Raw genomic sequence first — 27,139 nt, 5'->3', positions numbered from 1 at the left:
TTCAAACCTGAGGCCCCGCCCTCTGACGCAGAAACCCAGACACACACACACACACACACACACACCCACAAACACACACACACAAACATGCCGGTCGATTGAAGTCACACTGCAGATGGATATTATATCGAGTCTCTACCCAAAGATGAAACCTCAGCATTATAACCAAGCAGTTGGAAACTACTGGAAACTTCTGCAAACTACATGCTAGAAAGAATACTTCATCTGCATTTGTTAAAGGAAGGATCAGTAAAGAGTAACTTACTGATGGACGTCAGGATGGGTTTCTTCCTCCATTTCTCAAGTGTAAGTACGTGCGATTTAAAGTTGCCTCGTTGACTCTAGCTTGCAAATGTATTTAGTTGTGATTTGTTACTTGTAACCGCGTGTACTGTATCAGGTTAACTGTCTATATTCTCTTATTGTGTGCAAAGTCACGTTAAAAATGCGACGCGTGCTGATTTGTTTACGGAGCTCTGTGGACGAGGGTAGTGTGTGTGTGCGCGTGCGCTGTCATCCGGAGGTGTGTGTGTCTGTGTCTGTGAAAAGTGAGACAAGCTATGTGATCTCCTCGACAGTTTTTGGAGTTTTTGCTCAATAAAATAGTCGTCTGAATTTTCAAGTCCATCGACTGTATTTACATTGACCCACTGGCAGCTAAAATCCACGCCTACACCATGGAGCGTGTATGAACTGTGATTACTTTTATATTGCTGATTAGCTGTTTGGCATTTTACTCTGACTGAAGGCAGTTGACCAAACGCAAGACTGTCATTGGTCCAATCAGCGCAGATTAGCTTCGCGCTAAGGATAATTGGGTAAAAATAAATGCAGATTATAAGACCATGAAAGTGTTTTTTGACCTTGCATGCATATTAGACTGTTGTTGGAGACCCTTACAACCAAGATATGACCCTATTTCATGTATAATATGGGCTCTTTAATATAAACCTCTGCATGAACATGACATTTGAGCTGAGTGATTTCACACAATTCAGCAGTCTACATATTTGTTGAAACATACGCATCAAATTTTTTTAAATTAGCATACGATGTAACTAAACATACCTTCTGCCTTTTCTGGAGACGAATTAATGTGTAATCTGTAAATCTTACATTTTGCATACTGATGTGAGTTTGAAACATCTCATGCTGTCTTTGCCCAGTAACGGACAGTAAACAATTAGGCTCTCGCGTTTTCAAAGTAAAAGTCCCACATACATAGTGAGTGAAATACACGCTTAAAATAAATAAGAATATCACTGTTCTATGACTAGAAAACGTTAGGCTTGTCAAACGCAGTCGCCTCGTACTTTTTATGATCGCAGAGCTGAATATGAGTCATGTTTTTCATGTGTTGACGTCAGCTGTTCATTAGGTCTGGATGAAAGACCTAAAGTAGGCATACATGCAAATGCACTGAGCATTGGCCCATGAGTCTTGTCACAATTTGTTTTGTTTTCTGAGTAGCCTGTTGTCCATTAGTGATTTAAACTTGTGGAATTTACATGAAAACAAGGAAACAGTGTTGTCTGAGGCTCATAGTATGCCCATTTCCATTTACTGATCTCTTATTATTCTACTATGCCTTAATATACCCAGATTAACATTATAGGGCACCTTTAAGAAAATAAACTCTTACAGTTTATTTGTTTATGACGTAATACAGTTTTTTTTCCTTTGGTGATGCTGTTGAATAAGCAATAGAATTTTACAGGGACTTCTAATCAGGTTTTAAAGTCAGATTTATCTTCCCGCTCTTTTGCATATTTCTGTTTTAAGTTATCAGGAAAGAATAAACACACTCTTTAATTGGCATTTGTTTATGCAGTTATATCCCATTATGAAGCAAAAAGTAAAATCAGTTTTTTTCTGTGCAAGTAAAACCAGTTAAATGAGCTGTATGTGAGTTTTTAACTCTTCTAAAGCATTAAAATACCATACTTATGTTTGCAGATATTTAAGCAACATCTGAAAAACAATACTGAAGTCAGATATTCTGCTTTGAAATTGTGAGTTAAGTGCTGGAACATCTGTCATTGTTTTGGTCTTTGCACCTGCCCAATGCCAGTTTAGTCAATCATATTTCAATACCATGGGTTGCCTTGATAGAAAACAACGCATTTCTTTCATTCATTCTTTCAGTCAGGAAGGCCCTTAAAGGATGTGTCTGCGACCAAAATGCAAAATCCTGTGCTTGTGTGGACTTGTCAGAGGAGGAGCCAAGTGAAAATGTGTTTTGATCCAGGAGTGCAATACTTGCCACTGGGTGTCAAACTTGCATACTGCACCTTTAAGTTCAAGTCAAGTTGAGCTATCAAAAGTTATCAGGATCGACATTCAGAACCTACTGTATAATCAATCACAATTTTTTCCAGGTCAATTTTTTTCAATTTTCCCTTCCGCGTGTGGAGTCAGGTGACTTTCTTTAAAGGGCACCTATGGTAAAAAATCTACTTTTCAAGCTGTTTGGACAGATCTGTGTGTTGGTATAGTGTATAGACCGTCATACGGGGGTGATATGAACACACCCAGTCCTTTTTTTTCAATTTAACTACAAAAAAAGGGGTCGGCCAATTGGAGCTGTTTTCAAATCGATCGCACCATTACGTAGGTGTGCGATCCCCCCGCCCACCGAATTGATTGACAGCTGCGCATTAACATGTTCCGGTAGTCGCGTGTATATGTCAACAAGACCAGGCAGACATACGGAAAGCAACCGGAAATAAAAGGTCTTTTCTGTTCGCTAGGATCAGCAATCATCATCAAATGTGATTAAGAGTGAGTTTCACATGTTTAAAGTGTTTTAAAACAGAGTATGTGTGTAATTAATTACAGCATTTTACTTCAGCTTTACTTCATCAGCACAGCCGCGTGTCAGAACAATTATAAAAGAAGACGCTTCAATCCCGGTTTGTGGAAGTTAAATCAGGTTTATTTTGTACATTAGCATCACAGATATCCACACAGTACTTGAGGTTAGCCTTAACTAAGCTAAGCACGCTCTGTCTGTCTGCCTGCCTGCGTGTCTGCGATGTGCGCGCGCGATAACTTTGTAACGATATTGTGTGTGACTCATCAATGCAACTTCACAATACTGATTAGTAAAGGTTAGTTCTTACTGTAGTATCTCACAAACGCTACGTGAGACCTTCTTCCTTTAAGTCTGTCTGTTGTCTGACGCAGCTGAGGGAGGAGGCATGTAGAAATAGTGGGCGGGAAAAACTCGTCTTAAAGGCGCAGTACGACAAAACCACCCCCTGCTGGAAATCAGTATAAAACAGCATCTTGTAAAAGGTATAATGAAAAATCTGATGGGTATTTTGATCTGAAACTTTATATACACATTCTAGAGACGCAAAAGACTTATATTAAATCTGAAAAAAGGGGTAACCTAGGTGCCCTTTAAGTCTGAAATGCCTACATGAAATGCACTACATTGACGGATGACGATGATCGGAAGCTGCGACAGAGATGCCTTGAGACGGCATATTTTCTATTATGACGTTCAATAAATCATAGATAGTGTGTGTTTCTTTCAATTGTTTTAAAATCATGTAATGCACCCTTCTTTCAAAAACCTTTCATTTGTAATATGTGAACATATTTAACATACACAACTTGTCAATTAACTATTTGGCCAAAATAAATAAATAAAACAACTGTTCATTTACTGTAATGGAGGTAAAATTTTCAATTAATCGGGATTTTGGATTTAGGCCAAATCGCCCATCCGTAATTGCGCAACATGTGCGGACATACAGTGGAACAAAATGTCATGTTTCACAGGACTACTGTACTGCTTAAACATAATCATTAATATGAACACAGCACTGGATGTTGAGCAATTCCAAACCTATACATAACTGACATACTGAAGCAGTAATCTAACTATACTCTGCATATTCTATACATGTTTAAACTGCACACATTTACATTTACATTGTCATTTAGCCGACGCTTTTATTCAAAGCGACTTACAAATGAGGACAAGGAAGTTCTGTAGGCAAGTTTTCAGGTCTGCTGTTCTGATGCAGTTAGGGAGTTCATTCCACCAACTGGGCAGATTGAGCACGAGCGTTCAGGAAAGCGTTTTCTTTCCTCTTTGGGATGGAACCACTAGGCCATGTTTCTGGAGGGCCTATAGATCTGCAGAAGTGAGAGCAGATAAGAAGGGGCGCAGCCAGAAATCAATTTGTAAGCAAACATCAGTGCTTTGAATTTGATGTGAGCAGCAACTGGCAGCCAGTGCAAACGGATGAGTAGCGGAGTGACATGTGCTCTTTTAGGTTCATTAAAGACCACTCGTGCTGCTGCGTTCTGAAGCATCTAAAGAGGTTTGATAGAGTTAGCTGGGAGCCCGGCTAGTAGAGAGTTGCAATAGTCCAGTCTGGAAAGAACAAGAGCTTGAACAAGGAGTTGAGCTAAGACAGACTATACAAGCACTTTTACGTAAGACGGAACAATTATGTGGAAGATATTGTAGAAAGGAGGTAGTGTGTAGTGCATATGGAGAGAGAGAGAGACAGAAAGACAGACAGACAGACGAGTCTTTCTACAGGTGGTTTGTCAAGCCGACTCACCTGTGTAAAGCACACTTAAAATATGCACAGTGTTTTTATAGAGATGTGGAGTGATTGTAAGAGTGTCTGGTGCAAGTGTCTGTTAAAGTGTCAGAGGGATGAAAGAGTGTTTTATAAGCAAAGATAAATTTAACTTGAGCTAGTAATTTAAGGTTTACTTTGAGCCTGTGTTTACACATTACTACGCCAAATGGAGCAGTTAAGCAGAATTGCATATATATTTAGTAAAGTGTGTGACATTCGGGTACTCTGTTTGGGATTTATGGTGTGTGTGTGTCCACCAAAACATTTTTAAAAACATTCGCTGTCCTTTATATTTACTTTCTCCCCCGTTCAGATGCTTTTGTTGCTGTTAGAATTGGCAGTGCTGTTACTAGCAGATTTCGCAAATAATCAGTTTGACTAACAAAAGTATAAGAGCAATTCCGTGCAAATGTCAACCTTGCCATGAAAAAAATTAGGTTTTCACTAAAATATGGAAACCGTCTCTGGGTTTTTTGGGTAAGCAAGTATTTTACAGTACTTTCAAAATACTCGATGCATCTGTCAATGTTTCCAAACTATTATATTTGATTTACCAAAGTCAGTCAAGTGGCAATTTCACATCCGTCACATCCATAACGGAGAGATGTCACATCCATAACGACACTTTTTCCTCATAAATGTGAAAATATTAAATTAAATAAAACCAATCATTTTCGTTTTATTGAGAGCCAACTCTTATCCTTTTGATTAGCATTGTTTCTTTTGGGTTGTGCAGTTTAACTTGGTAGAATTTCTACCAAGTATGTTGTATACAGTTTTTTTTTTTTTTTTTTTGTCACATCCATTACGCATGTTTATTTTCCTCATTTAAAGTACAAAACATGTTTACAGATTGATCGTTTTCAGGTCCCTTAACTCTGTGGCGAGTTGTTCTGGAAAATATAAACAAAAGTTTAAATATAATGTTAGCATATTGCTTCTATGTGAATTTACGTTTTGAGTTTTTACTACAAATGTCACATCCATAACGCTGGAATTGCTCATAAACAATTATTTCTCCTCTCATTTGCTATGCTTGTTGAAGCCAGTGATGCTGTTAACTGTAGATGCTTACTTAGATGCCTTAAATGCAGTTTCTGTGCATCATAGGGATGCAACAATCATAGATTTTAGTTGTATGATTATAGTCTGAGGAATAATCACGGTTATCACGATTATTATGCATTCATTAATTCCTAAACATGACTTGTTTTGTAAAATAAAAGACATTTTTATTTGATTTACTGTGTTATTTATTGATGCTACAATAATAAACAAACAATCAATAGTCCATTTCTCTTTGGACTTAAATATGAGTAAAAAAAAAAAAGATTTTGTGGCATTAAAAAAAACATAAGTAATAATATTTTTACAATGAAAATAAATAAATGAATGAATGAATAAAAATAAGAATAAAAAAATGTATTTGATGTAAATCTAAGCAACAGATGAGCTAAGTATCTCCCTTTTTAAGAGCACAAATGTAGTCAAAGGCTGCTGAACCTCTGAAAGGCACGGTTGATCAACTACATTATGAACTTGTTTTGTATTTTTTTCTTTTTGGAGTAGAAATGTGTATATTCCATACAAAGCGTGAAGCTGATCGGTCAGTTCTTGTCATATAAATATATATATAAATATATATGGGTCACACATTGCAAACTCTTTAACCTCTTATAGGGTCCTGGTTGATGTATTCATTTGAACCACAGTGGAATGAACCGCCAACTATTCCAGCATATGTTTTACACAGCGGATGCCCTTTCGGCTGCGACCCAGTACTGGGAAACACCCATACACACTTTCTTACAACGGCCAATTTAGTTTATCCAATTGACTTCTTGCACCCACACCAACACGGAGAAAACATGCAAACTCCACATAGAAATTCCAACTGGCCCAGCTGGGACTCGAACCAGCAACCTTCTTGCTGTGAGGTGACAGTGCTAACCACTGAGCCACCGTGCTGCACTTTGGTCAAATATAATCTCGACTATGTTGCAGATGCCTGTGATGTGACCGTTACGGACCGGCACATTGCTAAAGTGATACAATGTGCAGCCCTAATTGGATGCATCATCAAGGATTTACTGCTAAAACTGTGATAATCTCCATTATCTTCATAACCCGTAATACGAACCGTCAGAATTATCCGTTGTCTATTGTGACACTAGTAATAGTGACGGCACTAGTCCTGCAGCGTCTTTAAATGCGGGTACAGGATGTCTTTTCCGTCCAGTTGCATGCGTCTGCTTATGTGCTCAGTGGCCCGTGCCGTATAGTTGATGGTAGTATGCAGCTCAAGCGGATCCACTTACAGAAAAACAGACTCTTATGGCTGCTGCTCACTTTGTTGGCCACCGTCTCTGTGGGCACCCTAAATTACCCCCACAAACACCACAGGTCTACACCCTGGTGGGACACTACACCCCCACCCATCCCGCTGCAGAGGGCTATTTTTATCCTAGCATGCCTGAGCACAGGAGCAGGATGAGTATCTGGTTCTTCAGGGACTTGGGTTTCTCAACAGCTGAGAGGAGCCGCAGATAAAGACTTCTCTTGTGGTCTTTCATTGGGGATCTCATTCATTCATTCAATCATAGTATGCTTTTCTTCTCTTCATCATCACTTTCTTTTCTTTACTGTGACGATCGGCCTACAGACCTGCAACAAATTACTGATCCTAGAGTAGTGTTAACACATCTGTTGTTTTTTGGAAGTAAGTTTTGTCGATATTTTCAGCAGCTTTGATTGAATTGGCACGTGGATCAAGTGTTTAATATCTGTTATATAAAAAAGCTATCTGCTGAAATCACATTCATTCGGCAGGAAAAACGGATGTTTTATGAATGAGTTTTGTTTCAGAACCTGGTGCATTTGCATCCTTATGCTGTGTTCACACCTGATGCGGAACACGTGGATAAATCACGATATTCGCACTAAATAGCCGCGTGAACATTTGAGTTTACTCGCTTCATTTGCGCATCTGTAACAATTCAATTCAATTCAGCTTTATTTGTATAGCGCTTTTACAATGTAGATTGTGTCAAAGCAGCTTCACATAAATGGTCATAGTAACTGGAACAGTGTGGTTCAGGTTTTAGTGTTTAAGTTCAGTTCAGTTCAGTTTAGCTCAGTTCAGTGTGATTTAATCATTACTGAGAGTTCAAACACTGAAGAGCCAATTCATCGATGCGTAGCTCTACCAATCCTGAACCATGCGAGGCAGTGGCGACAGCGGAGAGGGAAAAAAAACTTCACCTGATGGGAGTGAAGGAAAAAAAACCTTGAGGGAACCAGACTCAGTTGGGCACGACCATTTCAATTTCTCCGCTGGCCAAAAGTCTTGTGCAGAGCTTCATTCGCCGTGGTTTAGGCAGGAAGACGGCCTCAGCGAAGACTCGTCTGTCCCTGGAACGTCGGTGGAATCAGACTCATGATCTCCACTCCCCACGACCATCAGCGCAGCAGCAGCTCAGGATATGGCCTGGTCCCGGATATGGAAACCTTGGGATCATCACGTCGCTGGTCTTGGATCCAATCAGGATGGGATATTTTTTGTTTTTCTCCTGTTGCGCTCAAGAAACAACCAACTGAACAGAGAAGGGTCTCATGACCTTAAGGTTAACTTCACACCTTTCGCCAAATTTCAGGAGGTAAAATATTGACACTTAAGCATGACCATATAACCAGAGAAGGGTCTCCGGACCTTCAGGTTAACTTTCTCCAAATTTCAGGAGGTAGAATATTGACTCTAGATAATCATGCTGACACTACAAGCCTCAAATTAGTGCCTGCAATCAGTAATAATGTGCACCTAGCTAAGGGAGAAGGTGGGCCTGATCAACTCAATCTACTCTCTTACCCAGGGCCGGAGTGGGACTCTTTTTCAGCCCTGGAGTTTCAAGCCTCAGACCGGCCCACCTCAGTTCATGACTGACTATATTAAAATAAGGTCATTTCCAAATCAGTTTCTAATGACACTATCACGTCTTTTTTTTTGAGAAAACAGCTGCTTTAGAACTTCAAATGTTCAACAACCCTAACATTATTATATGTCTTAAATTAAAAAGGAAAAAAAAAAATACTCAGACGGGGATCAAACCCGGGTCTGTGGCGTCGTAAACTAACGTGCTATCCACTGAACCACATCAGTTAATGATCGCGCAGTGCCCCATCTTAGTTAGATGATCATTAACCTGCAGGCTGCGTCTTGCTCACTGAGCTGCGAGAAAATAGATAAAAAGAGTAGAGCTGCGGTAAAATAATGAATAAAAAGGCTGTGGTCAAGTAAATAAATAAATTAAAAAAGTGTGGCTGCTGAGAGCAACAGATTCTGGAGCTAGGGATACCGGCCCTCGCGGCCAAAAAACGGACCGGCCCACCGGGAATTCTCCTGGTCCTCTCGATTAGCCAATCCGGGCCTGCTCTTACCTATTGGGCCAACCTTTGGCCAGCACCCAAATTTTGCCTATAAAGGTGAGGGTTTCTTGCTGGAACATTGGAAGCTCAGCCGTGGGATAAGCGCACATCGCTCGGCATTCTCGGCAAGTGTTGGTTTTCCAAAGTGACTGCAAAGGGCTCCCCAGTCTTTGAAGAGGAAAATGATGGCATGTCTGAGGTTGTATAAACTTGTATCAAATTGCTCGGGGTTTTCATTATCTGTCTTTTATTCATGTAATCTCATCTTTATTGCGCATTATAAGCCTTATGCAATTTTGTTGTATTTTGATTAATGATGTTCATGAGTATGATCCATGATTATTGAATATTATCGTGATCATTGATATCAGCTGTGTGTACCAGCAATAAACAGTTGTATTGCTTGATTAGTATGGTGTATGGACCGCTATTGGTGCCTTCTCTTGTCGATTAGCACCACACTTGTCTCACTTGCATAAACACAAACCATACTAAAACCTTTTTGGTATGCTGAAACATTTTACATACTAAAATTTGGGGCATACTAAAACACGCATCAAACCCGCTTCATTCACAGGTCAAATTCTCTTCGGAACAGATGCGGATTTGTGTGATTGACTGGGCTTCTGTCTGGCCGGTGACTCTAGCTTCATTGCTAAAAGGCTAACATGGATTTTATGAAGAAAATAATAGTGTTTATGTGCTTTTATGAAGACGGAAAGACAGCGGTGATACGTTTAGTGCTGTGTCTGAGTCCCCTAGATCCTTTCAGAGGTGCATCCAGCTCTGTGAGCTCATAAACTCCTCCAAAAACTGTACCTGGATGATGGAGGTTTTCAGCGGTGATTCTGACTGAGCCCAGCCCAGTTTGATGAACTTTTTTGTCGGTGTCGGCTGGAGGATTTTCCCCGGGACACCGACAACAGGGGATACGTAACAAACACACACCCAAAAGAGCAAGCTTCTGATTGGTTAATTGGCACGAATGTCCGCTGAAGTTTAGATTTTCGAACTCGAGAGATTCGTGCGTCAAACGCGAAAAACGCTCAATTCGTGCCGCGCCATTCATGTGTATCGCGCCGCAGGATGTCTATTCGCGCGTTTGCATTGACTTAGCATGAAAATCACTCGCGCTTGACGCACATTTCGCGTCTGGTGTGAACGCAGCATTAGCATGGTTCGTTTGGCATATGTGAATCCAGCAGTCGCACTCTGATCTGTGCCAAACAATCAACCCGGGATCGCCTGAATGAGATGGTCTCTGCTTGATTGAAACAAACTCTGGTGCGGATCAAAGCAAAACGAATGAATGAACCATGCTATATCACCTGGTGATATTTATGGGTCTGCAATAGGCATATCTATATGAAGAGAGAATTATGAGTAGGGCAGGATGTCATTCCTACCTGTAAATGTGAGCTTCATGTCCAATACCAAAGTGAAAGTGGTACCCGCCGCTCGAGACAGGCAGTCCCCTAGCTGGAATTTCCACAAGGATCTAATCACTGTGACGCAGCTTCAAAATTTCTTTTCATTCTGGAAGAACGAATTTGCTCTAACGCAAAAACAACCAACTTTTTAGTGAAATATTTGTGTCCTAATAGTTTTTTTAGCAGAGTGGTACACATATATGACTGTCAGCACCTCAAATAATGTGTTTTGGTGTTTTGTGACCCCATAAGTTTGAAAACATTATTGGACAACTAGTTATTTACACCATTAATATAAGCTGAAATGGTATTTACGGCCAGTGGAGGGTTGTATTGAGAACCATTACAAAATTGGGTGCTTCTGCATATCACTGAACTGAGGCCATGATGAAGGATAATGAAGGGAAGCATGTAGATCACAGGTGTCAGTTCCAGTTCCTGGGGAGCCACAGCTCTGCACAGTTTAGTTCCAACCCTTCTCCAATGCACTTACCTGTAGGTTTCAAACAAGCCTGAAAGACTCCATTAGTTTGATCAGGTGTGTTTAATTAGAGTTGGAACTAAACTGTGCAGAACTGCGGCCCTCCAGGAACTGTAATTGATCCATGTGATGTAGATGATGAAGAGTAAAAGTCCGAGAACAGAACCCTGAGGAACACCTTGAGAAACCGAAGCAGTAGACTATTTGAACTGATAGATATTGATATAATGTTGATGGTCAGACACATCAGATGTAAACAAAGACTGGGTAATGCAAGAAATCCCAAACAGTAGTGAGAAGCAGAGGAAAGATCTAACAGAATCAACAAACTAACAGAATCAGTGGTCACAAGGAGGTCATTGACCACCTTTAAAAGAGCCGACTCTGTGCTGTGGAGTGGGCCAGAACTAGACTGAAAGCACTCACAGAGGTTATGGGATGCCAGATATGACTGTAGTTGAGCAACAAATACTTTTTTCCAAGTAATTTTGAAAGTAGTGTCAGATTCGAGAAGGGGAACAATGTCTGCTGTGTGGTGAAATAGGCAGTGCAATAACAGGTACAAAGGTTTTCAGAAGAAAAGTAGCAGGATTAAGATGATGGAAAGATGCTTGTGTCTTGAGTGGTTCAGACATATAAGCAGGAGTTGGAAAGTCAAATTCATCAAATGCACCAGGTGCAAAGTCATAGAAGTCAAGCAAGTGGAGAGGGGAGTGTAATGTTGTATAGAGTTCACATTCAATTGATTTTGTTCTGAAAGAAGTGTAAGAATGACTCCCAGAGGTCAGCCGAGTTACTCATGATCAGTGCAGGATGGATGGTCTTTGCAGGGGGGTTGACTTGGTAATGAGGGAAGAATATTAGATGGAATGTGCTGGATTTAAGGTAATGATTTTTTAAGGGTGAGGCAGTGGCGCAGTAGGTAGTGCTGTCGCCTTACAGCAAGAAGGTCGCTGGGTTGCTGGTTCGAACCTCGGCTCAGTTGGTGTTTCTGTGTGGAGTTTGCACGTTCTCCCTGCCTTCACGTGGGTTTCCTCCGGGTACTCCGGTTTCCCCCACAGTCCAAAGACATGCGGTACAGGTGAATTGGGTAGGCTAAATTGTCCGTAGTGTATGAGTGTGTGTGTGGATGTTTCCCAGAGATGGGTTGCGGCTGGAAGGGCATCCGCTGCATAAAAACTTGCTGGATAAGTTGGCGGTTCATTCCACTGTGGCGACCTCGGATTAATAAAGGGACTAAGCCGTCAAGAAAATGAATGAATGAATTTGCTGTATTTTAAAGTCCACATGAACCAGAAGCTGCCATTTTTTATACATATTTTAATGAAATTTCTAAAGAAACAATAGTAAATAAGAAAACAGTTTTTTTTTTTACGTTATTACGGGGAGAACATGTAAACTCCACACAGAACTGGCCCAGCTACCTTTTTGCTGCGAGGCGACAGTGCTAACCACTGAGCCACCGTTGCGCCCTCAATTGAAGTGCAGGCACGTGCACACATAGGGCTCAACCTGTGCAGTGCACATGCCCTTTTTAGTCTTGGATAGAAAGTGCCCTTCCAAAATGATCAAAAGTGCCCCCGCGACGCGGCACACCCTCGGTCCCGCCCTTCAGTAGGCGCGCGACAACACCGCTCTTCAGAACGCGCGCAACAACAACACCCCCCCCCCCGGCTCTTCAGAACGCGCGCAACAACAACAACCCCCCCCCCCCCTCTTCAGAACGCGCGCAACCCCCCCCCCCCCCCCTCTACTGCACATGCCCTTTGGATGGTCTCTGCACGGCCCTGTTGAAGTGTATACAGTTTTCTTCATACATTTTTAACACCATTTGTGGAAATGTAATGCGTGTGTATACCATTTAGACAGACTCTAAACCCTTTTATCCATTTTATGTGTTTTTTTACGTAACTGAACGTGTAACTGAAACCAGAGTTTTGTGGTTTATCTTATTATCAGCCTACAGGATTCTCCAGTAGTGCTCATCAGTTGTTCTGGCAGTATTGACCCAGTGAGATCAGATCTGGGTTGAAAGGTCTGAGTGAGAGCAGAGATGGAGATGATGTGAGATTGAGAGTGAAATAGTGATGAGTTGAGTGTTTCCCATCATGCTGAGGGATTCACATCTGACTGACAAGGCTCTGTAGCTGTGTCTCGTTTCAGAAGCTGCAGACTTCAAAGGTGAACCCTTCAAGGTCCACACAGGCCGAACCGAGCATTTTGAAATGAGACTGTTGTGCAAGCATTGAGAAAAGTCAGAACAAACATTGCTAGGTGACAGTGTTAAATTATGAACGGTTTTCGTTTGTTTGTCACAATTTCTGCCGGAGACCTGTTGTTTACTTTTACTATGGAGTTAATTTCTGTTTCTGCATCAAGCACATGCGTATGCTTCAGTGCAGCCCTCGCGCAATCACATAGCCCTCGCTGTGCCTGTCAGTAGCTTTGTTTCCATCCACCTATTTTTATGTGCATTTTGGATATGTGCATAAAAAAACGGTTGATGGAAACGACATGATGCGCAAAAAAAATTATGCGCATAACTGAGTAAGAAACTTTTTATTCGATAAGAAAATATGCGTACAAACTACGATGGAAACCCTTTTACCTGCACTTCAGCATGCGCATTAAAAAGGTCATGTGATTTTGTTATGAGAGATCATTTGATGATGAAAATGTGTGTGAATGGACAAACCAGCAGGCTGAGCACATTACGAAAAATCTGAAATGTTGTTTTGGTCATTCTAAAACCTTGTCGTTTTAGTATTAGTGTTATTATATTATAAATGACCTCCAGAATCAAGAGCATCTGTACTCCACGTCGCTGACACCTTCAAACGCCACCACGCGTTCACTGCGTGTCGGGATTGCCTTCTACTTTATTAGATAAAGAAAATATTGATGCAGCTTTTCCTACTGCAGCAAATTCAGTTTTGACTGTTGATATTTGGCACCAGATAATCAGAAAGTGACGATTTTGTTCGCTTTGACTCGTTTTTTTCGCACGTCTTTTATGAGATAATCCAGTTTGCGTATAAAGTTCATTCGCATTTTTGGATGGAAACATAGCTACTGATGCGCACCTCTCAAAAATGTAACTACATGTTGCAACGACGGGTAGTGCAAGCTCTGTGATTTGTTGGCTTGGTAGCTGTGACCAGTGTGGGTGGGACCAAGAGCCAGGTGAACCTGTGGGAGCGAGTGTTTATAAGTGTCGGGTCCTGTGAAAGAGCTCCAGATGGAAACTTTTTTTTTTGTTTTGTGTTTACCTTATGATTAAAGTTGTTGCACGTCTGCTGGTTCCCGCCTCTGAATGAGCGAGTTTGAGCTACTTGTACATTTAAGATTGCCTTCAGAAAAAACAAAACACCAGCGAAGAAACTCAACACAGAGGAACGTAAATCCCCACTGCCAGCTAGCGTTTCGGAAGTGCAATCGCAGAGCAACACAAACAGCGCGCAGAAGTATACAATAAATGCACGACTACGTGCGAATGTGGTGTCTTTGTAGAATAAAGCAAGTTGATGTCTTAGCTTACAGTGTTACAAATAAAATGAGACCACAAACTGAATAAGAAGTCAAAGTTATAGTTACTAAAATCTGAACAAAGTGAGTATTTTGACATTCTACATAAGCTATCTGTGTGAGCCACATTTAACCAGAAACTCACTTTCTATTTTGACTGATGGAGAATTTGGGCAATGGGTGCAAGATCTTTCAGAATATGGTGACCTTTATTCATCTATTGGACATGTTGTTGTTTTAAACAGTTGTTGTTAAATGTCACAATGTGATTCAATCATAAGCCCGCTCAAGGGATAAATAAACTAAAAATGAGCTTAAACTGAACTGACTTTGCAGATCCTGCTATGTAGGGTTGGGTTGATAGACGATGTTATCGTACATCGCCGATGGCCGATATCCATCATGATTCTGAGCCGGCATTGTGATCCTCCGCCCCGCCCCTGTCGCAGCAGCAACCCGCTGGAGAAAAATACACATGGCCACGTTTACACTAATACGTCTTCGTTTTAAAATGGCATTTTACAATGAAAACAATCCACACTGGCGTTTCATCTAGCAATTCTGAAAAGATCTCACCGTCCACACGCACATCAGACACTGCAGCCCAGATAACAGTCAACAGTCAGCCCAGAGAGCAGTGCACATCCGACAGTTTGTCAAGAATGTACTGCGTGATAAACGTGATATTTAATTAATCTTGTCTTAATCTAACGACTCTTCGGTCTATTGAATCTATCAGGTAACGTGTCACTGCGTCAGTTCACTGCTTCAATCTTTCGTTTTCACGCTTGTACTTAGTAATATTAGCGAAAACCTCAGAGACTGTTGGTTAGTTCCTGTTGGTTGTGTGACACAGACCACTGTGCCTATTCATGCCAGAGTCCCGCAGGAAAAGTGATTGACAGGTGGTGATTTGTGTGTAACTTATCTTTATTTATTTATGATTTGATTACGGGTAATACAAAGACCATGCAGGTCAGGTATTTGTAAAGGTAGGCTACAAATAGTTAGTTTGTTATGAATTAATTAATTCATAAATAATTAATTCACCGCCGCCTATGATGACGATGCCATCGAATATCGCGATGTTTCACATTAGACAACGTACGATGCCAAATTGGTCGACATCACCCAACCGCTGGCGCTGAAACGATATCTTGTGCAGCCCAAGTCTTCGTTGTCATGGATAACGCAGCACTCTTCCAATCCATCCTTCGGAAGATGCAGCCTCTGAATTGAGACACTTCTGTTTCCTTTTATAGTTTATTTCTCCGCCATAGCATTTGCTCATTCCCACATCCACTTCTGGTCCAAGCCTAGAAGTTCTTTAAGGCATCAGCACAGTGTGTGTCAGGATGAAGTCTGCCAAATGGAAATCTACCGAGAGCCAAGTCTGGTGAATATCTGTTCAAGCCACATGCCTGAAACTTGTCAACATCTTGTAGTGCTCTACAAGTGTTTTATCACAGGGAAAACTATGTGAGCTCTTAGAGGGATGGTAATTACAAATAGCATTTCATGTACAGTCAATCCTAAACGTTGATGACTTTGTTTTCTTAAGAAGAACTTTAAATTAGGTTTATGGAGCTGCGCATCGATAGATTTGCTCCTCAGTGTTTGGACTTTCAGCAGTGAAAATTAACCCACACTGAACTAAACTAAACTGAACTTCAACTCTGTATGTACTAGACAATGTTCCATGTACTAGAACTTCTACGTCAAGCTGCTTTGAAACAATCTACATTAAGCGCTGTAGAAATAAAGATGAATTGAATTGGATAAAACTGCTGTGCTTTGTGATTTTATTAAATGTCAGTCAGTCAATAGGTTACCTTCACTTTAAGAGTAAAAAAAAACCTAAACATTCAGGCAAAGGTTTGTATGAAGTGGCTCCTATTGAAGTGGGATATGGCACAGGTTTGGCGGTATGGGTAGGTTTAAGGGTGGGTTAAGGTGTAAGGGATGGGCCACTAGTGTAACTATGAATGTAATTAAAGAAATTTATCAAAGATGTAATTTAGTGCTGGGCGATATGGGCAAAAAAGCCATATCTGTATTTTTAGGAGGAATGACGGTAAGCGATATATATCTGGTATATTTTCCCATAAATGGTTACTTGAGAGTTAAAGCCTTTATTAAAACTTTATTAAACATATTTTGAGCAGAATAATAATCACACTGAACCACACTGAACTGAACTGAACTGAACTTCAACTCTGAAAACTGAACTGACACAGTTTCCATTTACTATGATATATGTTAAGCTGCTTTGACACAATCTACATTGTAAAATAAATAAATGAAATAAATAAAGATTAATTGAATTGTCAGATCAGGTGTCCTGATAGGAGTTCACAGGCTTTACTTTTGATGGAATTCATTGTTTTTTGGCATTTTTTTCTAGAGTAAATTATTATTATTATTATTTTTTAATTATCTAGAGTGTTATTTTTCTCCAATGGTCTTGAAATTTTTTATTCTGATTGGCTTAAAGGTGTTACTATTGCACAGGTAGTTCCAGTCAGTTTTGTATTACTAGTATTAACCATAGCAACTCTGACTGTTGATGAAGTTTTTATTCCTCTGTGTGATCTCGAGGACACTGATTTGTGCTTCACAAGATAAAACAAAAGGTAGCGAATACATGTAATTATGAACTATTATTTATTGTACATCCATATCATTTACATGCAGGGTGCTTTCAGATTATTGCTTTTGGTCCACACACAAGTTTGGTACATTTAGCAAGTGTGAACAATGTCTTCTGAACTGGGATGTGGGGTATGGTTTGCGCAAACTCTGGTACGATTCACTTCTGATATGAATGCAATCATACCAAATAACGGAAGTGAACTGCCAACTGTACAACAATCTTTATTTTTCATAATGTTCATTCGTGTGTGTACACGACCTGACAAAAGTCTTGTTGCTTATTCAAGTTTTAGGAACAACAAATAATAAGTTAACTTCTAGTTGATCATTTGGCATCAGAAGTGGCTTATATGAAAGGCAAAGGCCTCTAGATTACACTTATTTTGTCAAAATAAAATATGATCATGCCTTGATTTTGAATGATTTAATTAATAATAATAATAATAATTATTGTTATTATTATACATTTATATTGCGCTTTTCTCAAACTCAAAGCGCTAACAAGAGCCCCAACACAAATCAATTAAGTAATATGTAGGGAGCTGGCGTTTGGGGTTTACATGTGCAGCTGAGTTTTGAAATTATTGTAAGATCTTAAGTGATTTTAGGACAGTAAAGTCTGACTTTGCTTAGACTAAGTCTTGTCACTGAACAGAAATAATGTCCAGTATAGAATACAAAGTCAGGCATCAGTGGAGAAAGAGTTAATATTGTGTCTGACTCTATCATGAGCTTGGAGGACTGCATCCATACATCTCTGCAATGACTCAAATCTCTTAATAATAGTTATCTGGAATGTCAAAGAAAGCGTTCTTGCAGGACTCTTAGAGTTTATCAAGCTCCTTTGGATTTATCTTTAATGCTTCCTCCATCTTACCCCAGACATGCTCAATAATGTTCATGTCTGGTGAATGGGCTGGCCAATCCTGGAGCACCTTGACCCTCTTTGCTTTCAGGAATTGTTTGGGGCCCCGGCTGCTCCATACCAGGCCACACTTAGTCTGACCTGTCACCTTTTGCCTTGGGAGACCCTACCATTAGCCCCCGACAACATGGCTCTTAGGATAACTCAGGCACTCAAACTCCTCCACCACGATAAGGTGGTGGTTCATGGAGGAGTTGGAGGAAAGTCCTTACTCAAGGTGGAGGAGTTCAAGTATATTGGGGTTTTGTTCAGGTGTGAGGGAAGGATGAAACGTGAGATTGACTAGCAGATTGGTGCAGCGGCAGCAGTATTGCAGTTGATATACCGGTCTGTTGTGGTGAAGAAGCTGAGCCGAAAGGCAAAGCTTTCGATTTAACGGTCAATCTATGTTTCTACGTTCACCTATGGTCATGAGCTTTGGGTCATGACTGAAAGGACAAGATCTCGGATACAAGCGGCCGAAATGAGTTTAATTCGCAGGGTGGCAGGGCGCACTCTTATGTTCAGTGTGAGTAGCTCTGACACCCAGGAGGAGCGCCACATCAAGAGAAGTCAGCTGAGGTGGCTCGAGCATCTGTTTTGGATGCTTCCTAGACACCTATCAAGGGAGGTGTTCCAGGCATGTTCCACTGGAAGAAGGCCTCGGGGGAGACCCAGGACTTGCTGGAGGGACTATGTCCCTCGACTGACCTGGGAACACCTCTGGTTCCCTCGGAGGAGCTGGAGGAAGTGTCTGGGGAGAGGGAAGGCTAGGGTTCTCTCCTGAGACTGATGCCCCTGCGACCCGGCTCCGCATAAGCTGTAGAAAATGAATCAATAAATGAAGGAATTAAGTTAACTTATTTATTTTTTACTGATTTGAGTGGATTGAACATAAAACAATCAAGTTGTCTCAATAAAAAAAAAAAAACAGAAGTTGTCGCAAAAACTCAATTGTGTTGTTTCAGCTCATTTTAAATAAGTAGTCTGGACAAACAGTACGTCATTCTTTTATGAGTGTGAGGCTTTCTTGTTCAATATGGAAATTGACATCTCCCTCATTAGTTATACTTTAATTAATCAATTACTTTTTTTTAATTGGAAGCATGCTTATCATCTAATGTGTTTGTATGATTGTCTTAAAAGCATGTTTATATTTATTATTTTTATTAACCCATCCAGCCAAGTAATTGAAAGAGATTTCATCCAGCCCAGAATTTCAATTTGCATGTAAATAGTTTGAAGAAATCTAATGACGCCGGTGTTGATTTGCATGTCTGGTATGCAGTACACACTTTAAGACCCATTCACCAGGGGAATATTCTGACAGGCAGCAGGAGCAGAAAGTGTTTGTGCGTGTGTGTGTGTGTGTGTGTGTGTGTGTGTGTGTGTGTGTTAGTGTTCATGCATGTGTGTGAGTGCGTGTGTGCACTTTTCTCTAGGCCAGTGCTGTGCCATCGCTAAACTGTCCTCCCCCAGATGCTATTTATAGTAACTAGAGTCTTCCTCGGAGACATCAGCAAAGAAGAAATGCATCTATAATTAAACCAAGCCTCTCTCTCTTTCTTACACACGCTCTTCCACACACACAGTCCTTTACTTCCCGTCTTTTTATCTTCTCTTGACATTTATTTAATGTCTTTTTCCTCAGCTGGTGATTATTTGTTCTTACCGCAGACCCATTTTATTCCCGGTCCAAGAAAAATCCACAAACAAATAGCATAGTGTTACCATGGTGGTGTTTGGATATGGTGCCACTCTGGAATTTTGGCCATCTTTCCCTTCAACTAGCCTGTCATTCCTTCCAAACAGGCTGGCATTCCTAAGTACTTTAAATATCATAGACACAATATATACATATGGTAAATGGGACTATGGTATATGTTCAGCTAGTTGCCATAAAAACATCTCAGGTTTACATTTAGTTTAAAGAGCGCCTATTATGCATTATAAAAGGTCATATTTTGGTTTTGGGGGTCTCAAACAACAGGCTGATATGCATGCAAGGTCAAAAACACTTTCATTGTCTTATCTGCATTTATTTTTACCTAATTATCCCAGCAACTCCCATATGATTTCTTCAGCAATTTGTTCCCCAACCCCTCTTTTGCCGTGCGCAGATGGGCCAAGTGACCCAGTCTGTTGTGATTAGTCGACTGGGTTGAGTGTGAGACCAATAGAAACACCTACCACGACTATTAAGTAGCACACATGTTAGAGCCCAATGCAGGAGTGCATTAAAGCAATGCCGTCTAACACCAGCATATACTCTACTCTTAATACTAATCACAAGTAATAACAATAGAACACATTCAGTATTTATTCACACAGTAGCAAAGCTGGATAATTTAGAAAATTGACCGCCGCTCATGTGACGAACAGCAGATGGTGGCCATAGCAATGACAAACAGCAAAGGATCACAATTTCTGAAACGCATTTTAATCTGTTAAGGAAGAAGCGTGTGTGGGTTTTCAATGTGGTTTTAGACGTGATTCACCTTATTCGTTGTGTACGAGTAGGCACAGCCATTTGAATCTTTTTGGCTCGAGACTTCCAGTCCCATTCATTTTTAGACGTTAAAAACAGCTCGTTCTGCTGCTTGATGTTGCAAACTTATATTTTCCTATTATATGATACGGCTTTGTCTGTTTGATCATTTTCTGCCATTTATTATTCCCAGTCATTTCTCACAGGCGACTGAATCGGAAGTTCTTAAACTATCGCAAAAACGAGCGCACTTCCACTTAGAATAAGGTCATTATGTGAACGTATTATTAAATACAAATTTTTAAATACAAATAAATACAAATTTTGCAAACTACACAAAATGAGGCAACACTTTTAATGACACTTACATGTGATTTCGAAGGAAGAAGAAACTGCTTCATATGAACTGTAACAGTTACTGTCAAAGTCTGACAAAGTCCCATACATAAGTCTCTGCTGCTCCTTACTCTAATAGCAAACAGCAGATGAATCACGAGCTGCAGCGTAGGTTATTGTATCAAAAATCCAGCCTAATCTCATGAGGAGATGTAAGTATTTTACGTTTTGTCAGTTTAGTGGCTAATTCATACAAGTTCAGTCTTATGAAAATGTTAGATTTTAAAAAATATGCGTATGTATGCATCATTGGGTGATGAGCAAATCGTACTTGTTGTACGAATTAGATTTTACGAATTAGCCTCTAATTTAAAAAGTGACGAATTGCTGTGGGATTGCGTTGCAAATATCAGAAAAATTACAGGAACAAACACAGGACACGGTTGACTTTACTGTGGTATTGTTGTGAAAATAAACTTTAACCCTTTATTCCCCTCAGCCGAATCTCCATCTGTCAGTGATCATCATCTTTGTGTCATGACCATTCCTGTGATTCCCCCGTGCTCCGCTAGTGTCTAAAGATAAAAGCGCGTTCACGTTTTACCGGATCCGATTCTAAATATTTGATGATGTACTGTATTGATGTTCACGCATCAGGTAAAAGATCCGAACCCAACCTGATTCATTTATTAGACTCTGAGTCGACTATTTCGCTAAAGAATCAATAGTTTTAAACATGCTGCACTTTCGGATTTAAACCTTAGCTGGATGTTTTCATTCACTCAGTGTTATGTTGCACACTGCATGGAAGCTCTTTTTCACACACATAATATGGGCTCTTTAAATTAATGTACTAAAATACCCTCCCCACACAGCCCCTCACCACAAAACAAACCAAAAAAAATAAAAAAAATACTGTCCAAAAAGCTTAAAAACATGATGTACGTTTTTAAATTTTATTAAAATGGCAAATCAATCATTTAAAAATACTAAAACTTTTAAACTTGATTACTAATTTACAGAACAAACCGAAGAAGTGATCAGTTATAAGCTTTATACTTTATTTAGAATGAAAATATTCAGTTGAAGTCAAAGTGATTCGCCCTCCAGTGAATTTTTTTCTTTTTCAAATATTTCCCAAACAATGATTAACAGGGCAAGGAATTTTCCCACAGTATTTCCTATAATATTTTTTCTTCTGGTTAAAATATCATTTGTTTTATTTGAGCTTGAATAAAAGTCAGTAAGTTGGCATTTCTGTGTGGAGTTTGCATGCTCTCCCCATGTTCGTGTAGGTTTCCCCCACCGTCCAAAGATGGGCGGTACAGGTGAATTGAGTAAGCTAAATTGGCCATAGTGTATGTGTGTAAATGCAAGAGTGTTTGGGTGTTTCCCAGTGTTGGGTTGTGGCTGTAAGGGCATCCGCTGCAAAAATTAAATGCTGGATAAGTTGGTGGTTCATTCCGCTGTGATTAATAAAGGGACTAAGCGGAAAAGAAAATAAATGAATGAATAAAATGGCAAATCAATCAATAGTTTAACATTTCCACCTGTTGGGAATAAGAATTTGGCCTTCCTCCAAATCATTGAGAGGTCACATTCCTGCTCTGTACAGTTCCACCTCCTTCTGTTCTGACATGTCCTTGTCTAGTTCTGCTCTATGAAGTGCAACCGCCAGAACTAGTTTAATCCACACTGCTGATCTACAGGTTTCAGACCCCAAAGCCATGCGACTGTACTCTGATCTAACGTCTGAATCAACACTCGTCCTCCTATCCATATTTGTCTGCTAGAGGAACATTTAGCTGATATTTTGTGAGGTTCATGTTTGTGAATTTACGACCTTTATCTTCATCAATAACACAAAATGCTTTCCAGATGATGGAAATGTTCTGTACACTTGGAAATGTTATGGAAATTCATTGCTGTTGGCTGTAGTTGTTGTTTGGTTTTATTAATAATAATAAAACATAGTAATCTAACATGACGTTTTTTTTTCTCTCCGCAGCTCTTATATTCCTCTTTTATTTGGTCTTCTATGGCTTTCTGGCGGGAATGTTCACGCTTACCATGTGGGTGATGCTACAGACACTGGATGACCATACTCCCAAATACAGGGACCGAGTGGCCAATCCAGGTAAAAAAAAAAAAAAAAAAATACACTGGTAATTTTTATTGTTGTCATCATCATTACAGGGTGCAACAATTGCACTAACAACAAGACTGTAGTAGTGCATTGAACTCTATTTAATTTACCCATCACGTTTTTAATTTCAGAGTTTGTTTGGCACTATCAATAATTGTATTTCTTTCCTTCTTTTTTTAAGATATGTACTGTAAACAGTTTTTGGGGGTACTTTTTGCATAAAAATCCTACCAATTCCTTAATGCAGTTTTGCTTATTCTCGCCAAATTAGAATTGTCATAATTTAACAATACTGTAAAATAAATTCATAAATTAGCAGTTTTTCATGTTTTGTGATTCATGTCTTTAATTTTTTACTTTTCCTTGTTTATTTCTGCTTTTAAATTGCATTATGGGACCTTAATCTTTCACCCAACAACTTTTAACCTTTGAAAGTGGCTTTTGTACACTGAAAATTTTTTCAGGACACTTTTTGTACCTTTGAAAGTGTCCCCAGGGAGTCCCGACCCCCACTTTGGGAACCACTGCAATAGATCACTTTAAACTATTACAATAGTTTAAAGTGATCTATTGCAGTGGTTCCCAAAGTGGGGGTCGGGACTCCCTGGGGACACTCGCATTTAAAGTACCGTTTGGGGACCTTCTGATTTTCACAGAGGCAAAACAAACACAGACGCAGCGGAGAAAGACTGCACTTGCATGGACATCAGTAACGGAATGATTTGCCAAATTTTTAATTTGTTGACTTTAACTGCAGTTTGCCACTTTCATTCAGGAACATTTCATGCATGCCCTCGTGACAAATGAGATGCAGGGTTCGAGGAACTGCTGGAAGAGTGTAGTTTTAATGGAAAGTTTGTTACCACATGCCAAATGGGAGATAAAAACTTCCACATTTCTCTGTAACTTAGATGCACTCAGTAGGTAGCGTTAGAAAGCCGTAAAGACTATCCTTTCATAGAATGTGGCGAAAATCCTACACAACGGTAATGGTTTGATTAAAGACTGATGTGGTGCTTTACATTTAGTGTGAAGCTAGTATTATAATAAAAGTCCTTCATCTCATATATTGACTATAAACTACATCTCCCATAATGCATGTCTGTTTTGAGACCCAGCACAAAATGATTCATTTTTCTTTTTAAAACATGACAATGGCAGTGTTTGTAATTGCATACTTCCATACTAGTACGTTAAAATCAGTGTGCGAGCCGAGTAGTATGTCCGAATTCATAGAATTCGAAAATCAGTTTGCGAGAAGTACCCGGATGACCAATACTTCCGGCGAGATTCTGAAGTGCGCACTGTACGGACGCTATGCTATCCCATGGTGATACTGATGTACATGTGATTTATTTATTTATTTTTTTGTTCTTTATTTTTTATAAATTTGCAACAATTTAAAAAAAGCTTTTTCACATTGTCATTATGGGGTTTTCTGTGTAGAATTTTAAGGAAATAAATTAATTTGATTTAAAAAAAAAAAAAAAAAAAAAGTGAAAAAAAGTGAAGCGCTATAAACACTTTCCGGATACACTGTAGAACGTACTTTTCTAATGGGCGAGTAGTACATTTAAGTTCAAATGCAGTACCTACTGAGTAGTAGGCGGTTTCAGACGCAGCCAGTGTTTTGTAAAAAGGTAATAACTTGTGTTTGATCTTTGGTATTCACTTTAACGGAGTAATTTGGATTCATGTTAAGATAACCTAAGGAGTCGGCGTCAGTGGTGTAGTGGTTAGGGCATCGACACATGCACTCCGGTGCTCACGGTGACCCGAGTTCGATTCCGCCTCGTGGTCCTATGCCGATCCTTACCTTCTCTCTGCTTCCCATGCTTTGCCATCAATTCCCTCTACTTTCCTATCCTATAAAGGTGAAAACCTCGAAAAAAAAAAAAAAAGAGAGAAAACCTAAGGAATTAACATTTAATTTTACATTAATGCAAATACATGTATTATTTATCATTTCATTATGCTATAATGAAATAGAGATAATTCTTATTTTATTAAATCAATATTAACATAATTAATATAACATATCTCAAGGAGTAGTAAGATTTATACAATCTTACAGTTATAACCGGCCATTTGAAAGTGTGTTGGACTCCCCTGCTCTACATGTTTCCACAGAATCAGCAGTAATATATGATGCAGTGGTGTGTCTAAACCTTTAATGAGACTCTCCTGTGAGAAGATGCTTTGTTTAATTATTCATTACAGCACGTTGTGTCGGTCTAAGAACTCATTCACACTGAACTATGCTTCTATGAATGCGAGATGCGCAAAAATCACAACATAAAGCATAAGGATATCCGGACACGGCCACTGAGTGCCTTTAAACAGAACCTCCAGAAATCTCAGAGTTCTTCTGATTGGTCCACTGCTTTGGAACTAACAGTGATGAGCAGCTCTGCGTGTAAAATCAAAGTGCTTTAACTCGAACGGCGTCTAAAAAAATTTGTGATAACGGTCATACACATCTGTCAAATGTATATTGTGAACGGTCCCAACAAGATTGCATTCATGAATAGGCCTCTTATACACCTGGTAAAAGTGGCGCTAGGTGCGACAAGTGTTTCTTTGCTCATTTCACGACTCTAAAGGTGTGCTGAGAAATTACCAGTGCTAAATGGTGGGGCATTGTGTCCCTTTAAACTGCTTATAAACATATAAAGCAATAATATGTCTTCAGAACACTTGGATTAAACCATCTGAATTTAACTTAAATTGTATGTAATAAAGGGTTATTTTTAATGTATTCAAGGAAGATTTATTGGAAAATGTACAGGAGAGGAATATAAAACAATCGATGAAAGGTTTTAGTTGCTTGTAGACATGCAGTACCTGCCTTTTAGTCTGTTAAAGTGAATCAGTCTATCGCATCAATGCTGTGAAACACAGAGTCACAGCATATTTGTTAATTCTGCAATTCACATCTCTGTGAACCACAATGTTTGTGAAATTCCTCACGCTTGCAACACTCTATTTAGTTTCTGTCTTTACGCTTTCTCAGAGTTTGTGAATATGATTTTTTAACTCTCAGCCTCTAGCTCTATGTGAATATAAATATTGTGGGTAGTTTACAGTTTATGGCTATTATAAATAAACGTGTGTGTTGGTATACTGTTTTGTGTGTGTGTATATATATATATATATATATATATATATATATATATATATATATATATATATGTATATGTGTGTATATATATATATATATATATATATATATATATATATATATGTATATATATATATATATATATATATATATATATATATATATATATATATATATATATAATATTTATAATGCATTTTTATGTTTGCTTATAGTGCTATATAAATATGCTGATTGTTATGGTTATACTCGGATGATTCAGAAATAGGTTTTTAATGCATTGTGTAAATCCAAATGTCTCCCCTTTTAAGACTTATTGATCTGCTCATGTAATTACTTCAGAGACGTCTTTTGGGATTTCTAAACCCTTTTATGAACAGCATTTTGATCTGTTTAAATAACACAGAGAGTAATGAAATAGACATGATTTGCAGTAGAGATGCCATTTAGCTGATGTGATTTTATTCCGTACTATTTTTACCATTTTCTCCATCCATTAAACTCCTACACAGACAAACACACACACACATATACAGCCCACACACTTGTGTACAGTGGTTGAGATGAGAGCGCTCCAATTCTGTCCTCTTGCTCAATTATGAGCGCTGTTAAACTCGGCAAAGTGAGATACAGCTCACAGGTCTCTCTCTCTCTCTCGCTATCATTCATCCATCCCCAAGTGTCAATTTATTCCTCCCACTGATCTCTCCTTTTCCTCCCTCCCTGAGCTGCCCCCACCTTTCCTGAGATCTTTTAGTAACAGAGTGTTCTCAGAACAGACACAGTTGGACATCATTTCAGACAAGCTGCAGTTTCGTGTCTCCAGTTATCAGTGCATTAAATGTTTCAAAGCAAGATTTTAAGGCACATGTTAATCAGCATGACTGCACATCGATTATGACCTGAAGATGATACAATGAGCACACATGCATCAAATTTAGATTTGAGAAAGTTAGGAAGTTTTTAAGAGCGATGAAACCTTCAACTTTCCATCTAAAATCTTGGCTAGTAACCTCCACTAATAGAA

At 39.4% G+C, this 27,139-nt stretch overlaps 1 protein-coding gene and 1 long non-coding RNA gene across 2 annotated transcripts in view; one reads left to right on the top strand and one right to left on the bottom strand.

Moving 5' to 3' along the window:
- atp1b3b (ATPase Na+/K+ transporting subunit beta 3b) overlaps nucleotides 1-27,139 on the top strand; it is a 62,721-nt gene that overhangs the window by 16,784 nt on the left and 18,798 nt on the right. The window contains 1 exon segment of the mRNA NM_131670.1: nucleotides 22,854-22,982. Within this exon segment, the coding sequence (NP_571745.1) occupies nucleotides 22,854-22,982 (129 nt within the window).
- The window catches only part of si:dkey-35i13.1, a 270,744-nt gene that overhangs the window by 238,354 nt on the left and 5,251 nt on the right, over nucleotides 1-27,139 (bottom strand). The window lies entirely within an intron of this gene.

Source organism: Danio rerio, chromosome 15, assembly GCF_049306965.1.
Source record: "Danio rerio strain Tuebingen ecotype United States chromosome 15, GRCz12tu, whole genome shotgun sequence".
NCBI lineage: Eukaryota > Metazoa > Chordata > Actinopteri > Cypriniformes > Danionidae > Danio > Danio rerio.
The sequence above is the reverse complement of the archived record's forward strand: the minus strand, read 5'-3'. Positions and strand labels throughout refer to the sequence as shown.